The sequence below is a fragment of the Hyla sarda genome, chromosome 7, assembly GCF_029499605.1.
Source record: "Hyla sarda isolate aHylSar1 chromosome 7, aHylSar1.hap1, whole genome shotgun sequence".
NCBI classification, from domain to species: domain Eukaryota; kingdom Metazoa; phylum Chordata; class Amphibia; order Anura; family Hylidae; genus Hyla; species Hyla sarda.
In genome coordinates, this window is record NC_079195.1 from 183305085 (window position 1) to 183325538 (window position 20454).

General features: G+C 41.6%; 2 protein-coding genes across 13 annotated transcripts in view; one reads left to right on the forward strand and one right to left on the reverse strand.

Moving 5' to 3' along the window:
- The window catches only part of STX3 (syntaxin 3), a 243052-nt gene that overhangs the window by 73648 nt on the left and 148950 nt on the right, over positions 1 to 20454 (forward strand). The gene's annotated exons all lie outside the window — the stretch shown is intronic.
- Positions 1 to 20454, reverse strand: part of LOC130282852 (pendrin-like) — a 158217-nt gene that overhangs the window by 66732 nt on the left and 71031 nt on the right. For 5 of the 6 annotated variants that reach the window (XM_056531706.1, XM_056531707.1, XM_056531708.1 and 2 more), the window contains 3 exons: positions 11392 to 11495; positions 9906 to 10070; positions 6659 to 6798 (listed from right to left, as the gene is read on the reverse strand). In XM_056531706.1, the coding sequence (XP_056387681.1) occupies positions 6659 to 6798; positions 9906 to 10057 (292 nt within the window). In that variant the 5' untranslated portion in view covers positions 10058 to 10070; positions 11392 to 11495. Of the gene's footprint in view, positions 1 to 6658; positions 6799 to 9905; positions 10071 to 11391; positions 11496 to 20454 lie in introns of those variants that run through there. The other variant, XM_056531710.1, reaches the window with a different exon arrangement.

Sequence of the window (20454 nt, forward strand, 5' to 3'; positions counted from 1 at the left end):
ATTAAAATAATTTGTCTGGTAAATCAAAAAGACGATCACAATCCTTCCCAGATGATGCCACATTGTTATTTTGTCCTTATTTAATTAGTCAATTGACATTCATTAGATCCACCAGGCTCCAAATTCAATGCTTGATAAAAGCTTAAAGCTTTAGCTTTACTTCAATCTTCTTTAACCTCTTAAGGGCCAGGCACGTATCAGTACGTCCCTGCACCCTGGTACTTAAGGACCAGGCACGTACTCATACGTCCGTGGGAATTTCGGTCCCCGCCGCGCGCCGGGCGGGGACCGGACCGGGGTGACTGCTGATATCTATCAGCAGGCACCCCTCGCAAATGCCCAGGGGGGTCATCAGACCCCCCCATGTCGGCGATCGGTGCAAATCGCAAGTGAATTCACACTTGCGATTTGCGCGATTCCGGGTCCTTACGGGTCTATGGTGACCCGGAATGTAAGGGGGATCGCGGGTGTCTAAGACACCCACAACCCCCCTGAAGAGATAGGAGTGAGGTGACGGGGGTGCCACCCCTCCTATCTCTGCTATTGGTGGTCTAGACGCGACCACCAATAGCACATAGGGGGCAGGGGGGGGGGGGTAACTTTCGTTTTCCCTGTCCTGCCCACCCACAATAGGCGGGGCAGAACGGGGAAACGACACCGGAGTCCACTTACCCATCTGCGGAGGCTGCGGGCGACGATCGGCGTCGGAGATCGGCGGGCGGCGATGTCGTGCAGCAGGCTCCCTGGATCCGACAGAAGCCGGTAAGTTGCCTAGCAACATCTGGAGGGCTGCAGTCCGAGACCACTATATAGATGTCTCTATACTGTAGCACTCCAGATGTTGCAAAACTACAACTCCCAGCATGCCCAGACAGTTGTTTTGGGCATTCTGGGAGTTGTAGTTTTGCAACAGCTGGAGGACTACAGTTTGAGACCACTATATGGTAGTCTCTGAACTATAGCCCCCCAGATCTTGCAAAACTACAACTCCTAGCATACTCACACAACTGTTTGCTGTCTGGGCAAGCTGGGATTTGTAGTTTTGCAGCATCTGGAGGGCCACAGTTTGCAGTGGTCTCTATACTGTAGCTCTCCAGATGTTGCAAAACTGCAAATCCCAGCATGCTGGAAGTTGTAGTTGCGATCCCTCCAGCTGTTGCATAACTACATCTCCCAGCATGCCCTTCGGTGATCAGTACATGCTGGGAGTTGTAGTTTTGCAACAGCTGGAGGCACACTGGTTGGAAAATATTGAGTTAGATAACAGAACCTAACTGAAGGTTTTCCAACTAGTGTGCCTCCAGCTTTTGCAAAATTACAACTCCCAGCCTGCATGGTCTATCAGTACATGCTGGGAGTTGTAGTTTTGAAACAGCTGGAGGTTTGCCCCCCATGTGAACGTACAGGGTACATTCACACAGGCAGGCTTACAGTAAGTTTTCTGCTTCAAGTATGAGCTGCGGCAAATTTTTCGCTGCAGCGCAAACTCCTAGTAGGGAACTCATTGTAAACCTCCGCCAGTGTGAATGTACCCTAAAAACACTACACTAACACATAATAAAGGGTAAAACACTACATATACACCCCCTTACACTGTCTCCACCAATAAAAATTAAAAACGTATTGTACGGCAGTGTTTCCAAAACGGAGCCTCCAGCTGTTGCAAAACAACAACTCCCAGCATTTCTGGACAGCCACTGACTGTCCAGGCATGCTGGGAGTTTAGCAACAGCTGGAGGCACCCTGTTTGGGAATCACTGGCGTAGAATACCCCTATGTCCACCCCTATGCAATCCCTAATTTAGTCATCAAATGCGCATTGGCGCTCTCTCACTTCGGAGCCCTGTCGTATTTCAAGGAAACAGTTTAGTGCCACATATGGTGTATCTCCGTACTCGGGAGAAATTACACTACAAATTTCGGGGGGGCTTTTTCTCCTTTTACCCCTATGAAAAGGAAAAGTTGGGGTCTACACCAGCCAGTTAGTGTAAAAAAATTTTTTTTTACACTAACATGCTGGTGTGGCCTTTACTTTTTATTTTCACAAGAGGTAAAAGGAAAAAAAGACCCCCAAAATTTGTAACGCAATTTCTCCTGAGTACGGAAATACCCCAGATGTGGGCGTAAAATGCTCTGCGGACGCACAACAAGGCTCATGAGTGAGAGCGCACTATGTACATTTGAAGCTGAAATTGGTGATTTGCACAGGGGTGGCTAATTTTACAGCGATTCTGACATAAACGAAAAAAAAAAAAATACCGACATATGACCCCATTTTGGAAACTACACTCCTCACGGAATGTAACAAGGGGTATAGTGAGCCTTAACACGCCACAGGCGTTTGACAAATTTTTATTAAAGTTGGATGCGAAAATGAAAAAAATTATTTTTTTTTCACTAAATTGCTGGTTACCCTAAATTTTTCATTTTCACAAGGGAAAATAGGAAAAAAGCCGCCCCAAATTTGGAACCCCATTTCTTCTGAGTAAGAAAATACCCCAAATGTGGATGTAAAGTGCTGGGCGGGCGAACTACAATGCTCAGAAGAGAGGGAGCGCCATTGGGATTTTGAGAGAAAATGTGTCCGGAATTGAAGGCCACGTGTGTTTACAAATCCCCCATAGCGCCAGAACAATGGACCCCCCAACATGTGACCCCATTTTGGAAACTACACCCCTCACGTAATGTAATAAGGGGTACAGTGAGCATTTGCGCCCCACAGGTGTCTGGCAGATTTTTGCAACAGTGGTCCGTGAAAATGAAAAATGTAATTTTTCATTTGCTCAGCCCACTGTTCCAAAGATCTGTCAAATGCCAGTGGGGTGTAAATACTCATTGCACCCCTTATTAAATTCTGTAAGGGGTGTAGTTTCCAAAATGGGATCACGTGGGGGGGTCCACTGTTCTGGCACCACGGGGGGCTTTGTAAACGCACATGGCCCATGACTACCATTCCAAACAAATTCACTTTTCAAAAGCTCAATGGCACTCCTCCTCTTCTGAGCATTGTAGTTCGACCGCAGGGCACTTGACGTCCACACATAAGGTATTTCCATACTCAGAAGAAATGGGGTTACAAATTTTGGGGGGTATTTTCTGCTGTTAACCCTTGCAAAAATGTGAAATTTGGGGGGAAACACACATTTTAGTGAAAAAAAACATTTTTTTTTTTTTTTACATATGCAAAAGTCGTAAAACCCCTGTGGGGTATTAAGGCTCACTTTATTCCTTGTTACGTTCCTCAAGGGGTCTAGTTTCCAAAATGGTATGCCATGTGTTTTTTTTGCTGTTCTGGCACCATAGGGGCTTCCTAAATGCGACATGCCCCCCCCCCCCCGACCAAAATTTGCTCTCAAAAAGCCAAATATGACTCCTTCTCTTCTGAGCATTGTAGTTCGCCCGAAGTGCACTTCAGGCCAACTTATGGGGTACCTCCATACTCAGAAGAGATGGGGTTACAAATTTTGGTGGGTATTTTCTGCTATTAACCCTTGCAAAAATGTGAAATTTGGGGGGAAACACACATTTTAGTGAAATTTTTTATTTATTTTTTACATATGCAGAAGTCGTGAAACATCTGTGGGGTATTAAGGCTCACTTAATTCCTTGTTACGTTCCTCAAGGGGTCTAGTTTCTAAAATGGTATGCCATGTGGGGTTCCTAAATGCAACATGCCCCCCAAAAACCATTTCAGAAAAACGTACTCTCCAAAATCCCCTTGTCGCTCCTTCGCTTCTGAGCCCTCTACTGCGCCTGCCGAACACTTTACATAGACATATGAGATATGTGCTTATGCGAGAGAAATTGGGCTACAAAAACAAGTATAAATTTTCTCCTTTTACCCCTTGTAAAAATTCGAAAATTGGGTCTACAAGAAATGAAGATTGTGAATTTTCTCCTTCACTTTGCTGCTATTCCTGTGAAACACTTAAAGGGTTAAAACGCTGACTGAATGTCATTTTGAATACTTTGGGGGTGCAGTTTTTATAATGGGGTATTTCTAATATGGGGTGTTTCTAATATGAAGACCCTTCAAATCCACTTCAAATCTGAACTGGTCCCTGAAAAATAGTGAGTTTGAAAATTTTGTGAAAAATTGGAAAATTGCTGCTGAAATTTGAAGCCCTCTGGTGTCTTCCAAAAGTAAAAACTTGTCAATTTTATGATGCAGACATAAAGTAGACATATTGGAAATGTGAATAAAAAAAATTATTTGGAATATCCATTTTCCTTACAAGCAGAGAGCTTCAAAGTTAGAAAAATGCAACATTTTCAATTTTTTCATCAAATTTTGGGATTTTTCACCAAGAAAGGATGCAAGTTACCACAAAAATGTGCCACCATGTTAAAGTAGAATATGTCACGAAAAAACATTCTCGGAATCAGAATGATAACTAAAAGCATTCCAGAGTTATTAATGTTTAAAGTGACAGTGGTCAGATGTTCAAAAAACGCTCTGGTCCTAAGGTGTAAAATGGCCTGGTCCTTAAGGGGTTAAGATCCATTAATAAGCACATAACAACCTGGATTGTATGGCTCACGTGAATTAATCATCACCTACATTGATTAATGATAGCCATAACTATGATTTGAAATTCAGATGATTTTCGATACATATGTGCCATGTTACAAAAAATGAAATTATACAACATATCTTATCCTGGCTGTGGTCTCTCTTCTAATAGGACATCTTTGGTTAGGAGGAAATCACCATTAAACATGCTGGGAATACTTTTTACATATGCCTGCACTGATGTCATTATTAACACACATGGGCACATAGGACACTAATAAGTAGTGTGAAAGTTCAGGCCAGATAGGGTAGCAGTCCCTCAGATTAAGTAGGTTGTAATGTCACATATGGCAGGGTGGTCTGGTTAAACTGATGTAGTCTAATACAATCTAGGAAGTCTTTGACCTCTTTAGTAGTTGCTTTATAAGCAGTTATAATGACTAAAAGTCTCTAAATATGCTTTTCACACTTTTTGCTAGTGAAGGTAGTTACGGTCCAAGGGCCTATACAGGTTGGTTTACTCACAGCTATTCTCACAGATTGCAGCATGATACCCTATTGTAGGGTGCACGTTGTTTGTAGCATAAGCTACACCGCACTTACTCTGGTTGAAAACCCACAAAGAGTCAGCTGAAGAGTATTTGCTCAGCTAAATTCCTTCTTCTGAGAAGATGACATGTGTTCTTTATTTTGTGGTTCAATACGATTAAAATGATACCCATGATTACATACTTTTCTATTATTGTTGCACTTAAACAAAATCTCAAACTTTTTAACCAAATTAGTATGTTTAAAATCTTTCTATTTTGACCACCTATAACTTTTTCATTTTTCCGTATAATCGGCAGTGTGAGGGCTAATTTTTTTGCGCCATGATCTTAACTTTTTATTGATACCACATTTGTGTATATAAAACTTTTATTAATTTTTTTAATCATGTAAAAAAAAAAATGTGACCAAAAAGCTTAAATTTTGCGTTTTTTTTTTTTTACGTTCACACCGTTCACTTTACGGGATTAATAAAATTATATTTTAATAGTTCGGACATTTATGCATGCGGCGATACCAAATATGTGTATACATTTTTTTTTACACTTTATGGGGGTAAAATGGGAAAAAAAGGATATTGTATATTTTTATTTTCCTTTTTTTTTTAAACTCTTTTTTACTTTTTTTACTTTCATTTTTACACTTTCATAGTCCCCATAGGAGACTATTTATAGCAATCCTTTGATTGCTAATACTTTTCAGTGCTATGTATTGAGCATAGCACTGATCAGTGTTATCGGTCATCTTCTGCTCTGGTCTGCTCGATCTCAGACCAGAGCAGAAGACCCGTGGAAGGCGGCGAAGGCAGGTGAGGGGACCTCCGTGCGTCATTCTGGATGATCGTATTGCCGCGGCAGCGCTGCGGGCGATCCGATCATCCATATTTCTGACAGCACTCCCGCAGATGCCATGATCTGTATTGATCAAGGCATCTGAGAGGTTAATGGCAGACATCCGCGTGATCGCGAATGTCGGCCATCACCGGCAGGTCCCTGGCTGCGATCAGCAGCAAGGACCAGCCGCTCATGATCCGGGCATGGCTCTAATGCTCGCGATCATGTATAGGACGTAAATATACATCCTGGTGCTCTAAGTACCGCAGCACCAGGACGTAAATTTACGTCTGTGGTCATTAAGGGGTTAAAAGAATGTGCACACTGATGGCTGCCTTTACATTGACCTTAATAGAACACATTATTACATTTTTAATAAATGCCACTTTTTATACCTACTTTACTGCAGTATTTTCATTTTACAATGACTGTGAACTTAAACTCGATGCCCATAAACTCGATGAAGAACCTTATGTGTTCTTTACTATGTGAGCTTTCTGTATATGAAGAGCATTGAACAACTATTTTCTTTTATATATAGGGACATGTTAGGAAGACTAATATATGTTTGACTTGATATGTGTCTTACAGAGCAGTCAACACGTCATAAGCTTTAGTTGTATTTTAGTAAGTAGTAAGGGGTTGCAGCAGGAAGGGCAAAAACCTCAGACACCTTTTCACCAAGAAGTGCTTACATATCATTTCTTGCCAGTGTAAAGATGGTAGCTGTGGTACTGTTCATTGTGTATATGTGTAAACTCACCCTGTAGAGTTGATACCAGCCCAGTACTCACTCCTGAGATGATGTCACTTATAATCCACTCCTTCCATTTATATTTGGGAAGCCAGTCCAATATTGGGAGAATAGATTTGATTATCGAGAGGACTCTTCTACCAGAACACCTATTGAAAAACATGTAAAATTACAACCCAGTGATAATATATAGGTAAACAAATAAAAGTGAACCTCTACCACTGATAAATATCCATCATATAAAATCTAGAATACATCATGGTTATTGTTTTTGCTAATTTTTGTTTCAGGCAGGATCTCTCTCTCTCTGGATCAAACTGGCCCCCCAGAGAACCAGAGGATCCTCCTATGGCCCAAGCTATGACACAATAATGTACCCCCAAAATTGGGCTCCAAAAGCCCAACAGAAAACAATTTCTTCTGTTAAACTGAAAAAACTCTCTGCCTGGATAACCCCTTTAAGTTTTTTCCTTGACCCCATAGCCAGTGTTAGGTATAGGAATGTTCTGGTTTAAGAAAAAAAAATTCTAAGGCTCTTGTAAAGGGAACCTGACATCAGATTGTGCCATAAAGTCTCCCACCAGCAGGTAAGTAGTAACCTGGGTGGGGATCCATCCTTCTCTGGTCTCATTTGCTCCAGCTGTAATCAGTGTGATTGACAGCTCATGTCACCGTTCTGCTCCCTAAGCAGACTAAGCAGAACAATGATGGGGCAGTACCCAAGTTGTCAATCACACTGAGTGGGCATGATTACAGCCTAAGCAGACGAGACTAGAAGAGAGTGGTTTCCTGCCCAGGGGACTACTTACAGGCTGACGAGAGACACCTTTCAAAGTTACAATCCTCACCATCACTGCTAGCAGGAATGTCTCCCTGGCATAGTAAAGAACAGTATTTTACAATATATATTGTTTTTCTACGCTTTATATATGGTCAAATCTGATGTCTGGTTCCTTTTAAGCCTTTCACTTCTAAAGTGTGTATCATATGTAGTCATGGCTTAACAATAAGATTGTATTAGATTAAGCATGAATAGACAAAAAGGGCCATACATCAACATTTTTTATTATTTCCTTTTTTGTTGCCAGATACACTACATGAGACAGGTGAAAATGAAGATTTTTTTTGCCTCACATCTCTTTTCCATGATTTGTAATTTGTCCCTCACATCCGTTTGCTAACATTGCAGGTTCTCACTACCTATTAAAATAAGGAATGAGGCTTATTCTTCACCCCATCTTTAAAATGTCCCTCAGCAGTCTTATTGTCTACGTACACCCTAAGGCCAAGTTCACACGTCCGGAATTCCGCATTCGAATTCCACCAGAGATTCTGAAGAAGCACCAGAGACCCTGGAGACCCATTGATTTCCGTGACAGATGTATCTGGCATGAAAATTCAGTTTCAGAAAATTAATTCAGAAAAATTAACGTGTTGATTTTTCTGTGGACACCATACGGAATGCATAGCTGTCTATGAGATGGTGTATTCCCTTGCAGTCCTAGCGCTGGTGCCCGAACTCCCTGGAATGTCCACACACAGATTTTCCATGCGGACATTCGTAACGTGTGAGCATAGCCTAAAGTTCAGGTTCTCAATTGCTGAAATTTCAATTTCAATGTGTGTCCTGTGTTGATTGTTTGGAGCACAGTAACATTTTTTGTAGGTTGTTACTCTTTGATGACTATATTACACCAATGAAAGCTCTTTATAGTCACTGAAGTTATCGATTAACTCAATTAAAATACATTTTATTCCCTTCTTGCATTCTTCACTTAGATACTTGGTTTCATAAGACTTATCTTCTACTCTACAATATAGAAACAAGGCACAATGTTTCCAGTTTTGATTTTGACCTTAAGAGCTTAAAGGGGTACTCCGGTGGAAAGCAATCTTTTTCAAATCAACTGGTGCCAGAAAGTTAAACAGATTTGTAAATTACTTCTTTTAAAAAAAAATCTTAATCCTTCCAGTACTTATCAGCTGTTGAGTGTTCCAGAAGAAATTGAGTTGTTCTTTTCTGTACGACCACAGTGCTCTCTGCTGACACCTCTCTTCATGTCAGGAACTGTCCGGAGCAGGATAGGTTTTCTATGGGGATTTGCTCGTACTCTGGACAGTTCCTGACATGGACAGAGGTGTCAGCAGAGAGCACTGTGGTCAGACAGAAAAGAACAACTCTACAGCAGCTGATAAGTACTGGAAAGATCAAGATTTTTTTTATAGAAGATGTTTAACTTTCTGGCACCAGTTGATATGAATTTTTTTTTCCCCACCGGAGTACCCCTTTTAGACCCTTTTTTTTTATCTACCGTTTAATGGTCAGCCAACCAATAATGAGCACAAGAGCAGGTCTGGAGCTGTTGGGTTCTGCTATAGGAATAGGAACCCGGTGAACAGGATTAGAAAACACATTGAAGATGCATTGTTTTTTTAATATTTAAATATGTATCCATAAAAATACTTGGATTCTAGGCAAAATGGTGAATTAAAATCACAATTCAGTTTTTCAAGTACAAGTCATGTGTAAAAATGTCCTGCCAATTGCAATCTTACATACAATGATAGTACTAACATTCTTGTACACAAGGACAGTATTAAAGTAATTATTCTCTTGTCCATATGGTCAGAATTATAGATTATAGTGTTTATATTCTTGCACAAAGGATCAATATTATAGTGGGTATATTCTTGTACATAGGGGAAGTATTATAGTGGTAATATTTTGAAGCAGTGTACCATGGGTTATATTCTTGTACATAGAGTCAGAATTATAGTGGTTATATTCCTGTACAATTAGGCTTTATGATAGTACAGTTATTATATTCTTGGATGTAGAAAGCAGTTTTATATTCTTGGAGTTTTATATTCAGTTTTATATTCTGTTATAAATGTTTTATTGTTATTGATAAGGGACAGAATTATAGTAATTATATCATTGTACAAAGGGACACAAATTAAGTTGTTAAATCCATGTACATTGGGACAGTATTATAGTCGTTTTATTCTTGTATTTAGGTGCCGTATGATAGTAGTTTTATTATTTTACATATGGGACACATGTAGCAGTATTATAGCCGGTATTATTGTAATTAGTAGTAGTTATATTGTACATAGTGGGCAGTATTATAGTAGTTATAAATGTGTACAAAGGGGGTTTGTATAGTAATTACAATGTTGTTTTGGGAAATCTCACAGAGAGCCAGTAGGAATATATGAATTAACTATAATACAGAAGAGGGTCTGTATACTATACCTGCAGCTGTTTTGTAGTCTTTCACGATATGTTTTTCTTACAATCGCTTTTTTTTCATTTTCATCTTGAAAAGATGGCTCAGCATAGACCGCCCTTCGCACCAAGAATTGGGCATTCGCAGCTTTGGGTAACTCCATGTTTGGTAAAACCATTGTGTCTGTGGGTCTTAAGATCAGGAAAAAAAAGTTTTTTTTCCCATGGAAGATAAACATAAAATATAAAACATAAAATATGGTGTGATTTTACCCTGCCAGGTACTTTGAATAAAATAAAAATTGCATATGAATAACTCCCTGTCCATGTGCCCTACATGTTCCCCTCTCAGAATTAATCTTTATGGCTAGAGCCGCTGGAAAGATCTCCCACAGTAGTAAACTTGGCTCTACTGCTCAGTAGGGTATACGTTTATTCAAGCAAGTAAAACTGGTCTATGAGGCACCCCATGATTCAAACCTAAAACTGTATGTGTAGTTATCCTATTGCGTTACATAATCAAACATGGGCAACAGATTGATGTCCTATTAAAGCTTATCTAGTTGGAGCAACTGCATTTAGGAGCAACTGTATTCAGTCACTCAATTGCCAATTCAAAAGAAGGGTGTGATGACTAAGTAAATAAAAATGTAAAGTAAATATAAAGCAATCACTAATATAAGGCAATAATTTAATGACATTTCTGATCTTTCGCTCAATTGGGAAGTCATCATCCCAGTAGGTCAGGTCTTCTTAACTGAATACTTGGCCTACCTTTGGGTTATTGTTTGTATTTGTTTTTTTTAAGTGGAACTGATATATGTATCACTGGCAAGGTTAATGTGGGCACAATGAATTGGAGGCATGTAAGCCAACATATCCCTGATCCTTCTCTATCTATCTTGATATCTGTCATCAGGGGGTGGGGGGATTAAGGGCCAGCATTCACATTAGAGGGTTGGTTGATCCTGCCAAAATCTATGGGATGCTATCACTTTAATGGGTCTCAGAGTTCCAGTCTAGCTGTGTACATCTAGTTAGCTAGAATTAGCGAGAATGGGACTGGGCCATGACTGTTGCCTTTAGTAGCCATTTTGTAGATTTTCAGAATACAAAATCCATTTCTGCAAAGAATGTTTACATGTTATGGCTGTAGTTTCTACCATGTTTCTTTGTGGATCCTAATTAAAAGCTGGAGGGAGTCCTCCATAGAAGATCTCTCTGAATGCACCTCTTTCAAGAGAATGTTTTTGAAATCCATGTTTAGGTGGTTTAGTTTCCATAGAAATCAATTAAATCCTTATGGAATGTTCTAAAAGAGTTGTCAATAGGCAATAAAATATCTGTAATTCAACACTAACCAAACAACTGTGTATAACAAATAAGATCTCTTATAGAAATTATCTGATACTTGGTTATTTTTTACATACTTTCTTTATGTCATCTGGAAGTAAAAAATATTAATAACTGTTCCCCTTAACATAATCGAGCAGTCGACAAGAGTCTTGCCTACCTGAGCTGTTCCAACCAAAAGAAACCTTGGAAGATGCTTCTATGTTTACGGTGCTCAATATATAGTGCCAATAAGTCGAGGAAAGATCACTTTATGAGTCTCATCTACAGTTTTAACGAGAAAAATATGACTTAGAGATACACATAAAGATGTAGAGGGTGTTTGGAAGTTTAGCTGTTGTTCACAATAATTAACTCTTCAGGTGCATGCCCTTTATGCCATATTTAGAAGTGAACACATGACATTGCATTTCAAAAGACAGATAATGGTAGCCTTATGCAACGATTTAGAGGTGAGGGGTAGAGATGAGTGACATTTTAAAAAAATTTGATTTGGCCGATTCGCCGAATTAAAAAAAAAAATTTGATTCGATCCGAATAAATTTGCAGCAAAATTTTATTAGTAATGTATTTTAATAATATGTTTAAGAAAGTGTGTGTGTTTCACTTTTTTTCTAATTTTTTACCATTTTATAGCTAGTACTACTACTCACAGCATGGAACAGACTGTTCCATGATGGGAGTAGTAGTACCTGTGCTAATAGACAGACCGCCTCGGGTGTCACTCCTGACACCCGCTGCGATCGTCCTGTATAATGTATAGATGGCTTTCTCGCATCTCTGCAATAGATAGGACGATTGCATCAGGTGTCAGGAGTAAAACCAGCTGTGATCTGTCCTCAATTGCAGGTACTACTATTCCTAACATAGAGCACACTCTGCTCCATGCTGGGAGATGTAGTACCTGCATTAATAGACAGATCGCAGCGGGTGTCACCTCTGACAGCTGGTGCAATCTGTCTATTAATGCAGGTACTACAGCTCCTAGCATGGAGCAGAGTGTGCTCCATGTTGGGAGCCGCAGTACCTGCAGGTAAGGAAAGAACACAGAGGGCGTCAATCCTGACACCCGCTGCGATCGTCCTGTGTATTGTATAAATGCGGGCGGCCGGACGCTCTTCTCTTGTCCCACTGTAGTATGAGTATATGCCGTATATATACCTATTATTCATATTTCCCGCAGAGAGCTATAATTGGCTGGAACCATCTGGACAATCACAGCTCTCTGCGGGAAATATGAATAAGTGATGTGAATTCTAATCACATCACTGGCTGGCCAGAGTATAGTGCAGAGATGTGAGTGCAGGAGAAAGCCGCTCCATCTCTGCAATAGATAGGATGATCGCATTGGGTGTCAGGAGTGACACCCGGGGCGATCTGTCTATTAGTACAGGTACTACAGCTCCCATCATGGAACAGTCTGTTCCATGCTAGGAGTAGTTGTACTACCTAAAAAAAATTTAAAAATAGAGAAAAATAAGTTAAACACACATACACACACACACACTTTATTAAACACAATATTAAAATACATTACTAATAAAAAAAAATAAAAACATTAATTATAAAAAATATTGTTACGGGCAGTGCTTCAGTCACTCATTCTGACCGTGAGCACTCCCCTCCTCCTGTCACCAGCGGCTCCGGGACTCGCTGTGCAGGACGCGCCCACATGCGAGTCCCGGGCATCTCCTTCACCATACCTGGTAAGACCAGCATATGGAGGGTTAAATTTATATATTTATTTCCAATAGATTCCCCTTTGGGAATCCAAAAAAACCCTAATTTCCCATATACTACTTATTGTGATTAAAATTCCCATAAGCTTTATTAGTTCCTACACTTATTATATTAAAATCAGACAGCGCTGTTTGCTCCAAATTTTCTTTTTGATTATTAAATTTACAGAGCAGACTTCTCTGCTAATTTCCTCCTTGCTTGTGAGTGCAGCTATCCTGTATGCCTGCAGGTCATACAGGGTTAATGCTTAGGAGCAGAAGCGCTGCCATGTTTAAAATATCCACTCTGCCCCCCTCAACATGTTTCGCTACGACGTAGCGTTATCAAGAGGTAGCGGGCAACTGAGCGTGGATGCGATGTCTGTCATGTTTATAACCTCCGTTTGTGACATCACTGATAGAAAGCAGGATGTGTTATACAACCAATGAGCTGCAATTGTCAAATTGCAGGCAGCTCATTGGGTCAACCCTTTAGATTGATGGGCTCTACCTCCATTGAGAGGTACAGCCCTATTTTGTGACATCCTTCTCAGGTCCGTTAACCAATCAAATCATTTGTTTACTTCCTACGTCAGTGCATGACGTGAGTAGCGTAGTCTCGGCTGCGCGAACTCTTATTCTCTTTTCCTCGTCCCTGAGCTAGTTATCCCGTGTGCGCACTCTCGTGTGCGCGAGCTGTTAGATGTATGAGCTGTCGGATGTATTGAACGCTGTATGCGCAAACCGATGTGCGCAAACTGTTAGAATCTTTTAAAGGTATATACACCATTATTCCGTCTCTACATTAAGACCATATGCTTTAATATTTAAATAGAGTTACATTTTTATCTTTTAATCTTTTTTCTTGGATAATTCTAGTCTAGAGTTGTGTAATGTCTTTTCATTGTTGAAAGGAGTGAGGGAAGGGGGGGGGGGGAGGGGGGGGGGAAAGAGGGGGGGGGTGAATATTTTGAATATTTTGATGACTAAATATTTTATTATTAAACTAGTTGCCACACGGGAAAATGAATTTTTTTTTTTTTTTTTTTTTTTTAACTTATTCACTATTCTTTAACCAATTAGGCTACCTCCATCAACCTCCTCCTCCACAAAAACAAGGCACACCACCCCCAAAAAAAGGACACCCCCATCCAGCTTAGGTAAGTATCTTTTCTGGAGGGGGGGGGGGGGGCGCGGGTTGGGGTAGGGAATTCGAATAACAATATTTTGTCTTTATGTTCCCTTTATCCTAGACCAAACCCATTCCTCAACCAACCCCCAAAGAGACCTCCACACTCCAAACCATCCTCTTCACTGGTGAGTATTGGATCGGCTAAACTATGCACATACACACACAACCATGTGCACATTTATACTCATATACGTATATACCTCAATATGCACCCATACAGATAACCAGACTCTAAGGTTCTCTAATAGATGTTGTAATTGATAACGATATTACTTAGTTGTTATAATGTTTAAGGTTATAGGGCGCTTACTTGTTTAATTCCAACAAAACCTACATTAAATTAATATGGGCACAAACCGCTTTCTAATCGTTCTTTTCCTTCTTTTCTTTGCTACTCATGACACGACATCTGCTCTTGTGTAGTTTAGTGTTAAATTTTAATTTATAAACTCATTGTTAGAAATATATATTGACAAAATGATGGACAGGCTAATTTTTAGAGGAAGGCGGAAAAAGTAAACCCTTCGTTAAGTCCATATGGGCTAAGGGTTTTAAGTCTATATATCCATGTAGCCTCCTCTCTCAACAATTTTTTGTCTAAGTTACCACCTCTCGGGCCTAGACTGGGGTTTACCCTTAACGAAGGGTTTACTTTTTCCGCCTTCCTCTAAAAATTAGCCTGTCCATCATTTTGTCAATATATATTTCTAACAATGAGTTTATAAATTAAAATTTAACACTAAACTACACAAGAGCAGATGTCGTGTCATGAGTAGCAAAGAAAAGAAGGAAAAGAACGATTAGAAAGCGGTTTGTGCCCATATTAATTTAATGTAGGTTTTGTTGGAATTAAACAAGTAAGCGCCCTATAACATTAAACATTATAACAACTAAGTAATATCGTTATCAATTACAACATCTATTAGAGAACCTTAGAGTCTGGTTATCTGTATGGGTGCATATTGAGGTATATACGTATATGAGTATAAATGTGCACATGGTTGTGTGTGTATGTGCATAGTTTAGCCGATCCAATACTCACCAGTGAAGAGGATGGTTTGGAGTGTGGAGGTCTCTTTGGGGGTTGGTTGAGGAATGGGTTTGGTCTAGGATAAAGGGAACATAAAGACAAAATATTGTTATTCGAATTCCCTACCCCAACCCGCGCCCCCCCCCCCCCTCCAGAAAAGATACTTACCTAAGCTGGATGGGGGTGTCCTTTTTTTGGGGGTGGTGTGCCTTGTTTTTGTGGAGGAGGAGGTTGATGGAGGTAGCCTAATTGGTTAAAGAATAGTGAATAAGTTAAAAAAAAAAATAAAATTCATTTTCCCGTGTGGCAACTAGTTTAATAATAAAATATTTAGTCATCAAAATATTCAAAATATTCACCCCCCCCCCCTCTTTCCCCCCCCCCCTCCCCCCCCTCCCCCCCCCCCTTCCCTCACTCCTTTCAACAATGAAAAGACATTACACAACTCTAGACTAGAATTATCCAAGAAAAAAGATTAAAAGATAAAAATGTAACTCTATTTAAATATTAAAGCATATGGTCTTAATGTAGAGACGGAATAATGGTGTATATACCTTTAAAAGATTCTAACAGTTTGCGCACATCGGTTTGCGCATACAGCGTTCAATACATCCGACAGCTCATACATCTAACAGCTCGCGCACACGAGAGTGCGCACACGGGATAACTAGCTCAGGGACGAGGAAAAGAGAATAAGAGTTCGCGCAGCCGAGACTACGCTACTCACGTCATGCACTGACGTAGGAAGTAAACAAATGATTTGATTGGTTAACGGACCTGAGAAGGATGTCACAAAATAGGGCTGTACCTCTCAATGGAGGTAGAGCCCATCAATCTAAAGGGCTGACCCAATGAGCTGCCTGCAATTTCACAATTGCAGCTCATTGGTTGTATAACACATCTTGCTTTCTCTCAGTGATGTCACAAACGGAGGTTATAAACATGACAGACATCGCATCCACGCTCAGTTGCCCGCTACCTCTTGATAACGCTACGTCGTAGCGAAACATGTTGAGGGGGGCAGAGTGGATATTTTAAACATGGCAGCGCTTCTGCTCCTAAGCATTAACCCTGTATGACCTGCAGGCATACAGGATAGCTGCACTCACAAGCAAGGAGGAAATTAGCAGAGAAGTCTGCTCTGTAAATTTAATAATCAAAAAGAAAATTTGGAGCAAACAGCGCTGTCTGATTTTAATATAATAAGTGTAGGAACTAATAAAGCTTATGGGAATTTTAATCACAATAAGTAGTATATGGGAAATTAGGGTTTTTCCGGGCATCTCCTTAACCCATGCTGTCTCTGGCTCCTCCCTGCATGCGCATCGCCGGCGCCCACATCCCCATCTCTTAGAGCGCGCCCGCGCCGATGCTATGTGATTTAAAGGGCCAGTGCGCCCTTAATTATCAGTTGCACCTGTACCTCTATTGTAAGTATCTGCATTTCCCAGCATTCCTTGCCGGATCTTTGTTTGCCTGGAGCCTTAGAGAAAGCATTACTGTGTTTGCCCTGCCGTGTTCTGACCCTCTGTTCCATGACCTGACCTTGCTCCTGTGCTGCCTGCCTATTGACCTCCTTCTACGTTCCTGACCACACACCTGTGCTGCCTGCCCTGACCTTCTGCTATCCTGACATCGAGTTGCCATATCCCTTCTGTGCTACGTTACATCTCAGCAACCTGTGTGGATGAGTCATACCTGGGGTAGCGACCTGGGTGCTGCCTGCCGCAGAAAGTCCATCCCGCTTTGCGGCGGGCTCTAGTGAAAACCAGCGGCACCTTAGACTCTGCTCCCTGGTACGGCCCACATCATCTCCCACACAGGTACAGTGAATCCACTACTACCATGAGTGTTACAGTATCCACTACTACCGTGAGCAGGCAGGGACCAGAAAATTCAGCGCTCAATATAAAAAATTAATGAGGAGTACATTTCATACCGTATATACTCGAGTATAAGCCGACCCGAGTATAAGCCGAGACCCCTAATTTCAACCCAAAATCCCAGGAAAAGTTATAAGCCTAGGGTGGGAAATACATCATCCCCCCCTGTCATCATCCAGACCCGTCATTAACATCCTCATCATCATCACCGCCTGTCATCATCCAGACCCTCATCATCATCACCTGTCATCATCCCCTTGTCATCATCCCACACATCCCCCCTTCATCATCCCCTTGTCATCATCCCACACATCCCCCCTTCATCATCCCCTTGTCATCATCCCCACCCCCTTCATCATCCCCTTGTAATCATCCCACACACCCCCCTTCATCATCCCCACCCCCCTTCATCATCCCACCCCCCTTCATCATCCCATACCCCCCCTTCATCATCCTCTTGTCATCATCCCACACCCCCCCTTCATCATCCTCTTCTCATCATCCGCCCTCAGTGGTCTTCAACCTGCGGACCTCCAGAGGTTTCAAAACTACAACTCCCAGCAAGCCCGGGCAGCCATCGGCTGTCCGGGCTTGCTGGGAGGTGTAGTTTTGAAACCTCCGGAGGTCCGCAGGTTGAAGACCACTGCGGCCTTCGACATCATCCAGCCCCCTCTCACCCCCCTTTAGTTCTGTACAGTACTCACCTCCGCTCGGCGCTGGTCCGGTCCTGCAGGGCTGTCCGGTGAGTAGATCGTCCGGTGGGATAGTGGTTCCGGGCTGCTATCTTCACTGGGGGCGCCTCTTCTCCGCGCTTCCGGCCCGGAATAGAGGCGTTGCCTTGACAATGACGCAGAAGTACGTTGGCAATGAATGTACCTCTGCGTCGTTGTCAAGGCAACGTGACTATTCTGGGTCCGGGCCCGAAGCGCTTAGAAGAGGCCTCCCCGGTGAAGATAGCAGCCCGGAACCACTATCCCACCGGACCACCTCCTCTCCGGACAGTCCTGCAGCACCGGACCAGCGCCGAGCGGAGGTGAGTACTGTACAGAACTAAAGGGGGTGGATGATGTCGAAGGCCGCAGTGGTCTTCAACCTGCGGCCCTCCGGAGGTTTCCCAACTACAACTCCCAGCAAGCCCGGACAGCCGATGGTTGCCCGGGCTTGCTGGGAGTTGTAGTTTTGAAACCTCTGGAGGTCCGCAGGTTGAAGACCACTGCGGGTGGAGAGTTCACTCGAGTATAAGCCGAGGGGGGTGTTTTCAGCACGAAAAATCGTGCTGAAAAACTCGGCTTATACTCGAGTATATACGGTAATTGTTTTTTCTAGTTTTCGTTGTAAATCATAATTTTTTTTCGTTTTCGCTTTACTTTTTTAGCCCCCTTTATTTTATTTAATTTTTGGGGCATTTAGATGTGCTGCCATGAATAATTGCGGTGGTCAGAGACCAGCTGAGGACAGGGACATCAGTAATGTGTATAATAAAGTAGGCCAAAAAAAAAATGCTGAGTTTCCCAAATTTACCAAAAATCCATAAATTTACAGAGGTCTTCTATCAGAAATTAAAGATACTTCAAATTGTAATTTGCAGAGGCATATGGCCAGGAAAATAATGTATATATTTAATGCAATTGTGAAGGACGATGTCATTGTAATTATACAATATGAGCTGGTTTTAGATGACAAATGACTGCAAAACTCTCCTTGTAATTCCAATGTCTCTGCATATGGAGGAAGACATGGATGGGAGCTATAATTTCAATAGGATGGAAAGGACTTTTTCGTTGCTGTAAACTGTAGAAGGCAATATGTAACCATGGATGTGGGATTACCTTTTTATATATGTGAAAAATCTTTAAATTTTTATGTAGGGGATGATGGGAGTTGTAATTTTTGAATTCCAGTTGTCCTTGCTTGCAATCACAGTGGTTGCAGCTGGTACTGGCATGGAGTCACTGAGACCATATGAATGGAAGAAAGAAAGTTTTGAAATATACAGTAGCTGCTCTAATTGGAGAAAATTAAGGTTAATTGAATTATGAGACCACAGCCAATTAAGGTCAAATAGGTAAAAGAACAACAAAGGAATGTAGGTCAAGTGGTTTGACCTTAAAGGGGTACTCCGCTGCTCAGCGTTTGAAACAAACTGTTCCGAATGCTGGAACCAGCCTCAGGAGCTTGTGACATCATAAACCCGCCCCTCATGACGTCACACCCCGCCCCTCAATGCAAGTCTATGGTAGGGGTCGTGACTTGCATATAGGGGGTGTGGCGTGATGTTATTAGGGGGCAGGGCTATGATGTCACAAGCTCCCGGCGCAGGCTCCAGCGTTCAGAACAGTTTGTTCCAAATGCTGAGCAGCAGAGTACCCCTTTTATTGGCTGTGGTTTCATTATTCAATTAAGGTCTTTCCCTCATATTTCCTGTTCTTCATTCATCTGTCTGCTGTGTGAGCGAAAAAAAATTATATATACAGATATATGATTTCTCTCTCTCTCTCTCTATATATATAGAGAGAGAGACATATAGATATATGGATAACTATATATATATATATATATATATATATATATATATATTGTGATAACTCGCTGTTGAAAATAGGTGCGGTTGCAGTATTGAGGTAAGGAGACAGCGTTTTTAAATCAAAGTCCAGTGTTTTATTCACACTTAAGCATACAGCAAGACAGTCTTTAATGTGGAACAAAAGGAAAACATAACAAAGTCCACCTATAATTCCTTGGTGTTTGTTCACACCTGAGATCGTGCCATGCGGCACTTAGCAAAGTATTTTCCTAGCCCCGAGCTAGACTGTTCAGTAGCTTCCACACTTGGAGCAAAACAGAGAGCAGAACTCCAGACACAGCTTTCTCTTGCACTGAGAGCTGCAAGTAGCAAATCCCCCTCAGCTGGTGAAACAGCCTAGCTTTGTGGCCAACAAAAGCCGGCCTGGATTGTGGGTAATGACCCCCACCCTGCAATTGGTCATTCCCAGTGATTTTAGACCATGCAGCTCATTTTATTTTAATGGGGGCCTGACTCCTGTGACACCCACCAAATAAAAAAAGGCGACACAGTCTAATATGCCCAGGCCTATTTTTGGTCTCAGTCTGTTCCCTACTTGACAGGCCCGCAACAAGTCTCAGTGGAAGGGAAGGGGGACTGTCTAGGGGGGAAGGTGACGAAACAGCAGCTGTTGGGGTAGTGGAGCAGGGTGGTTCCTATTTGATTATGGGTGAGGATGTTGATGGCACTTTATATGCATATGCACTTTAATGTTATGTAGTACTGTAGCAGGTTGAGGTACCTGCCTGAAACTTACAGGAGCAGGCCCAGCAATGTCTGGGAACACCAACAGACTATAACTGCATTGAGTAAATAATGAATTGCATATGATACTTT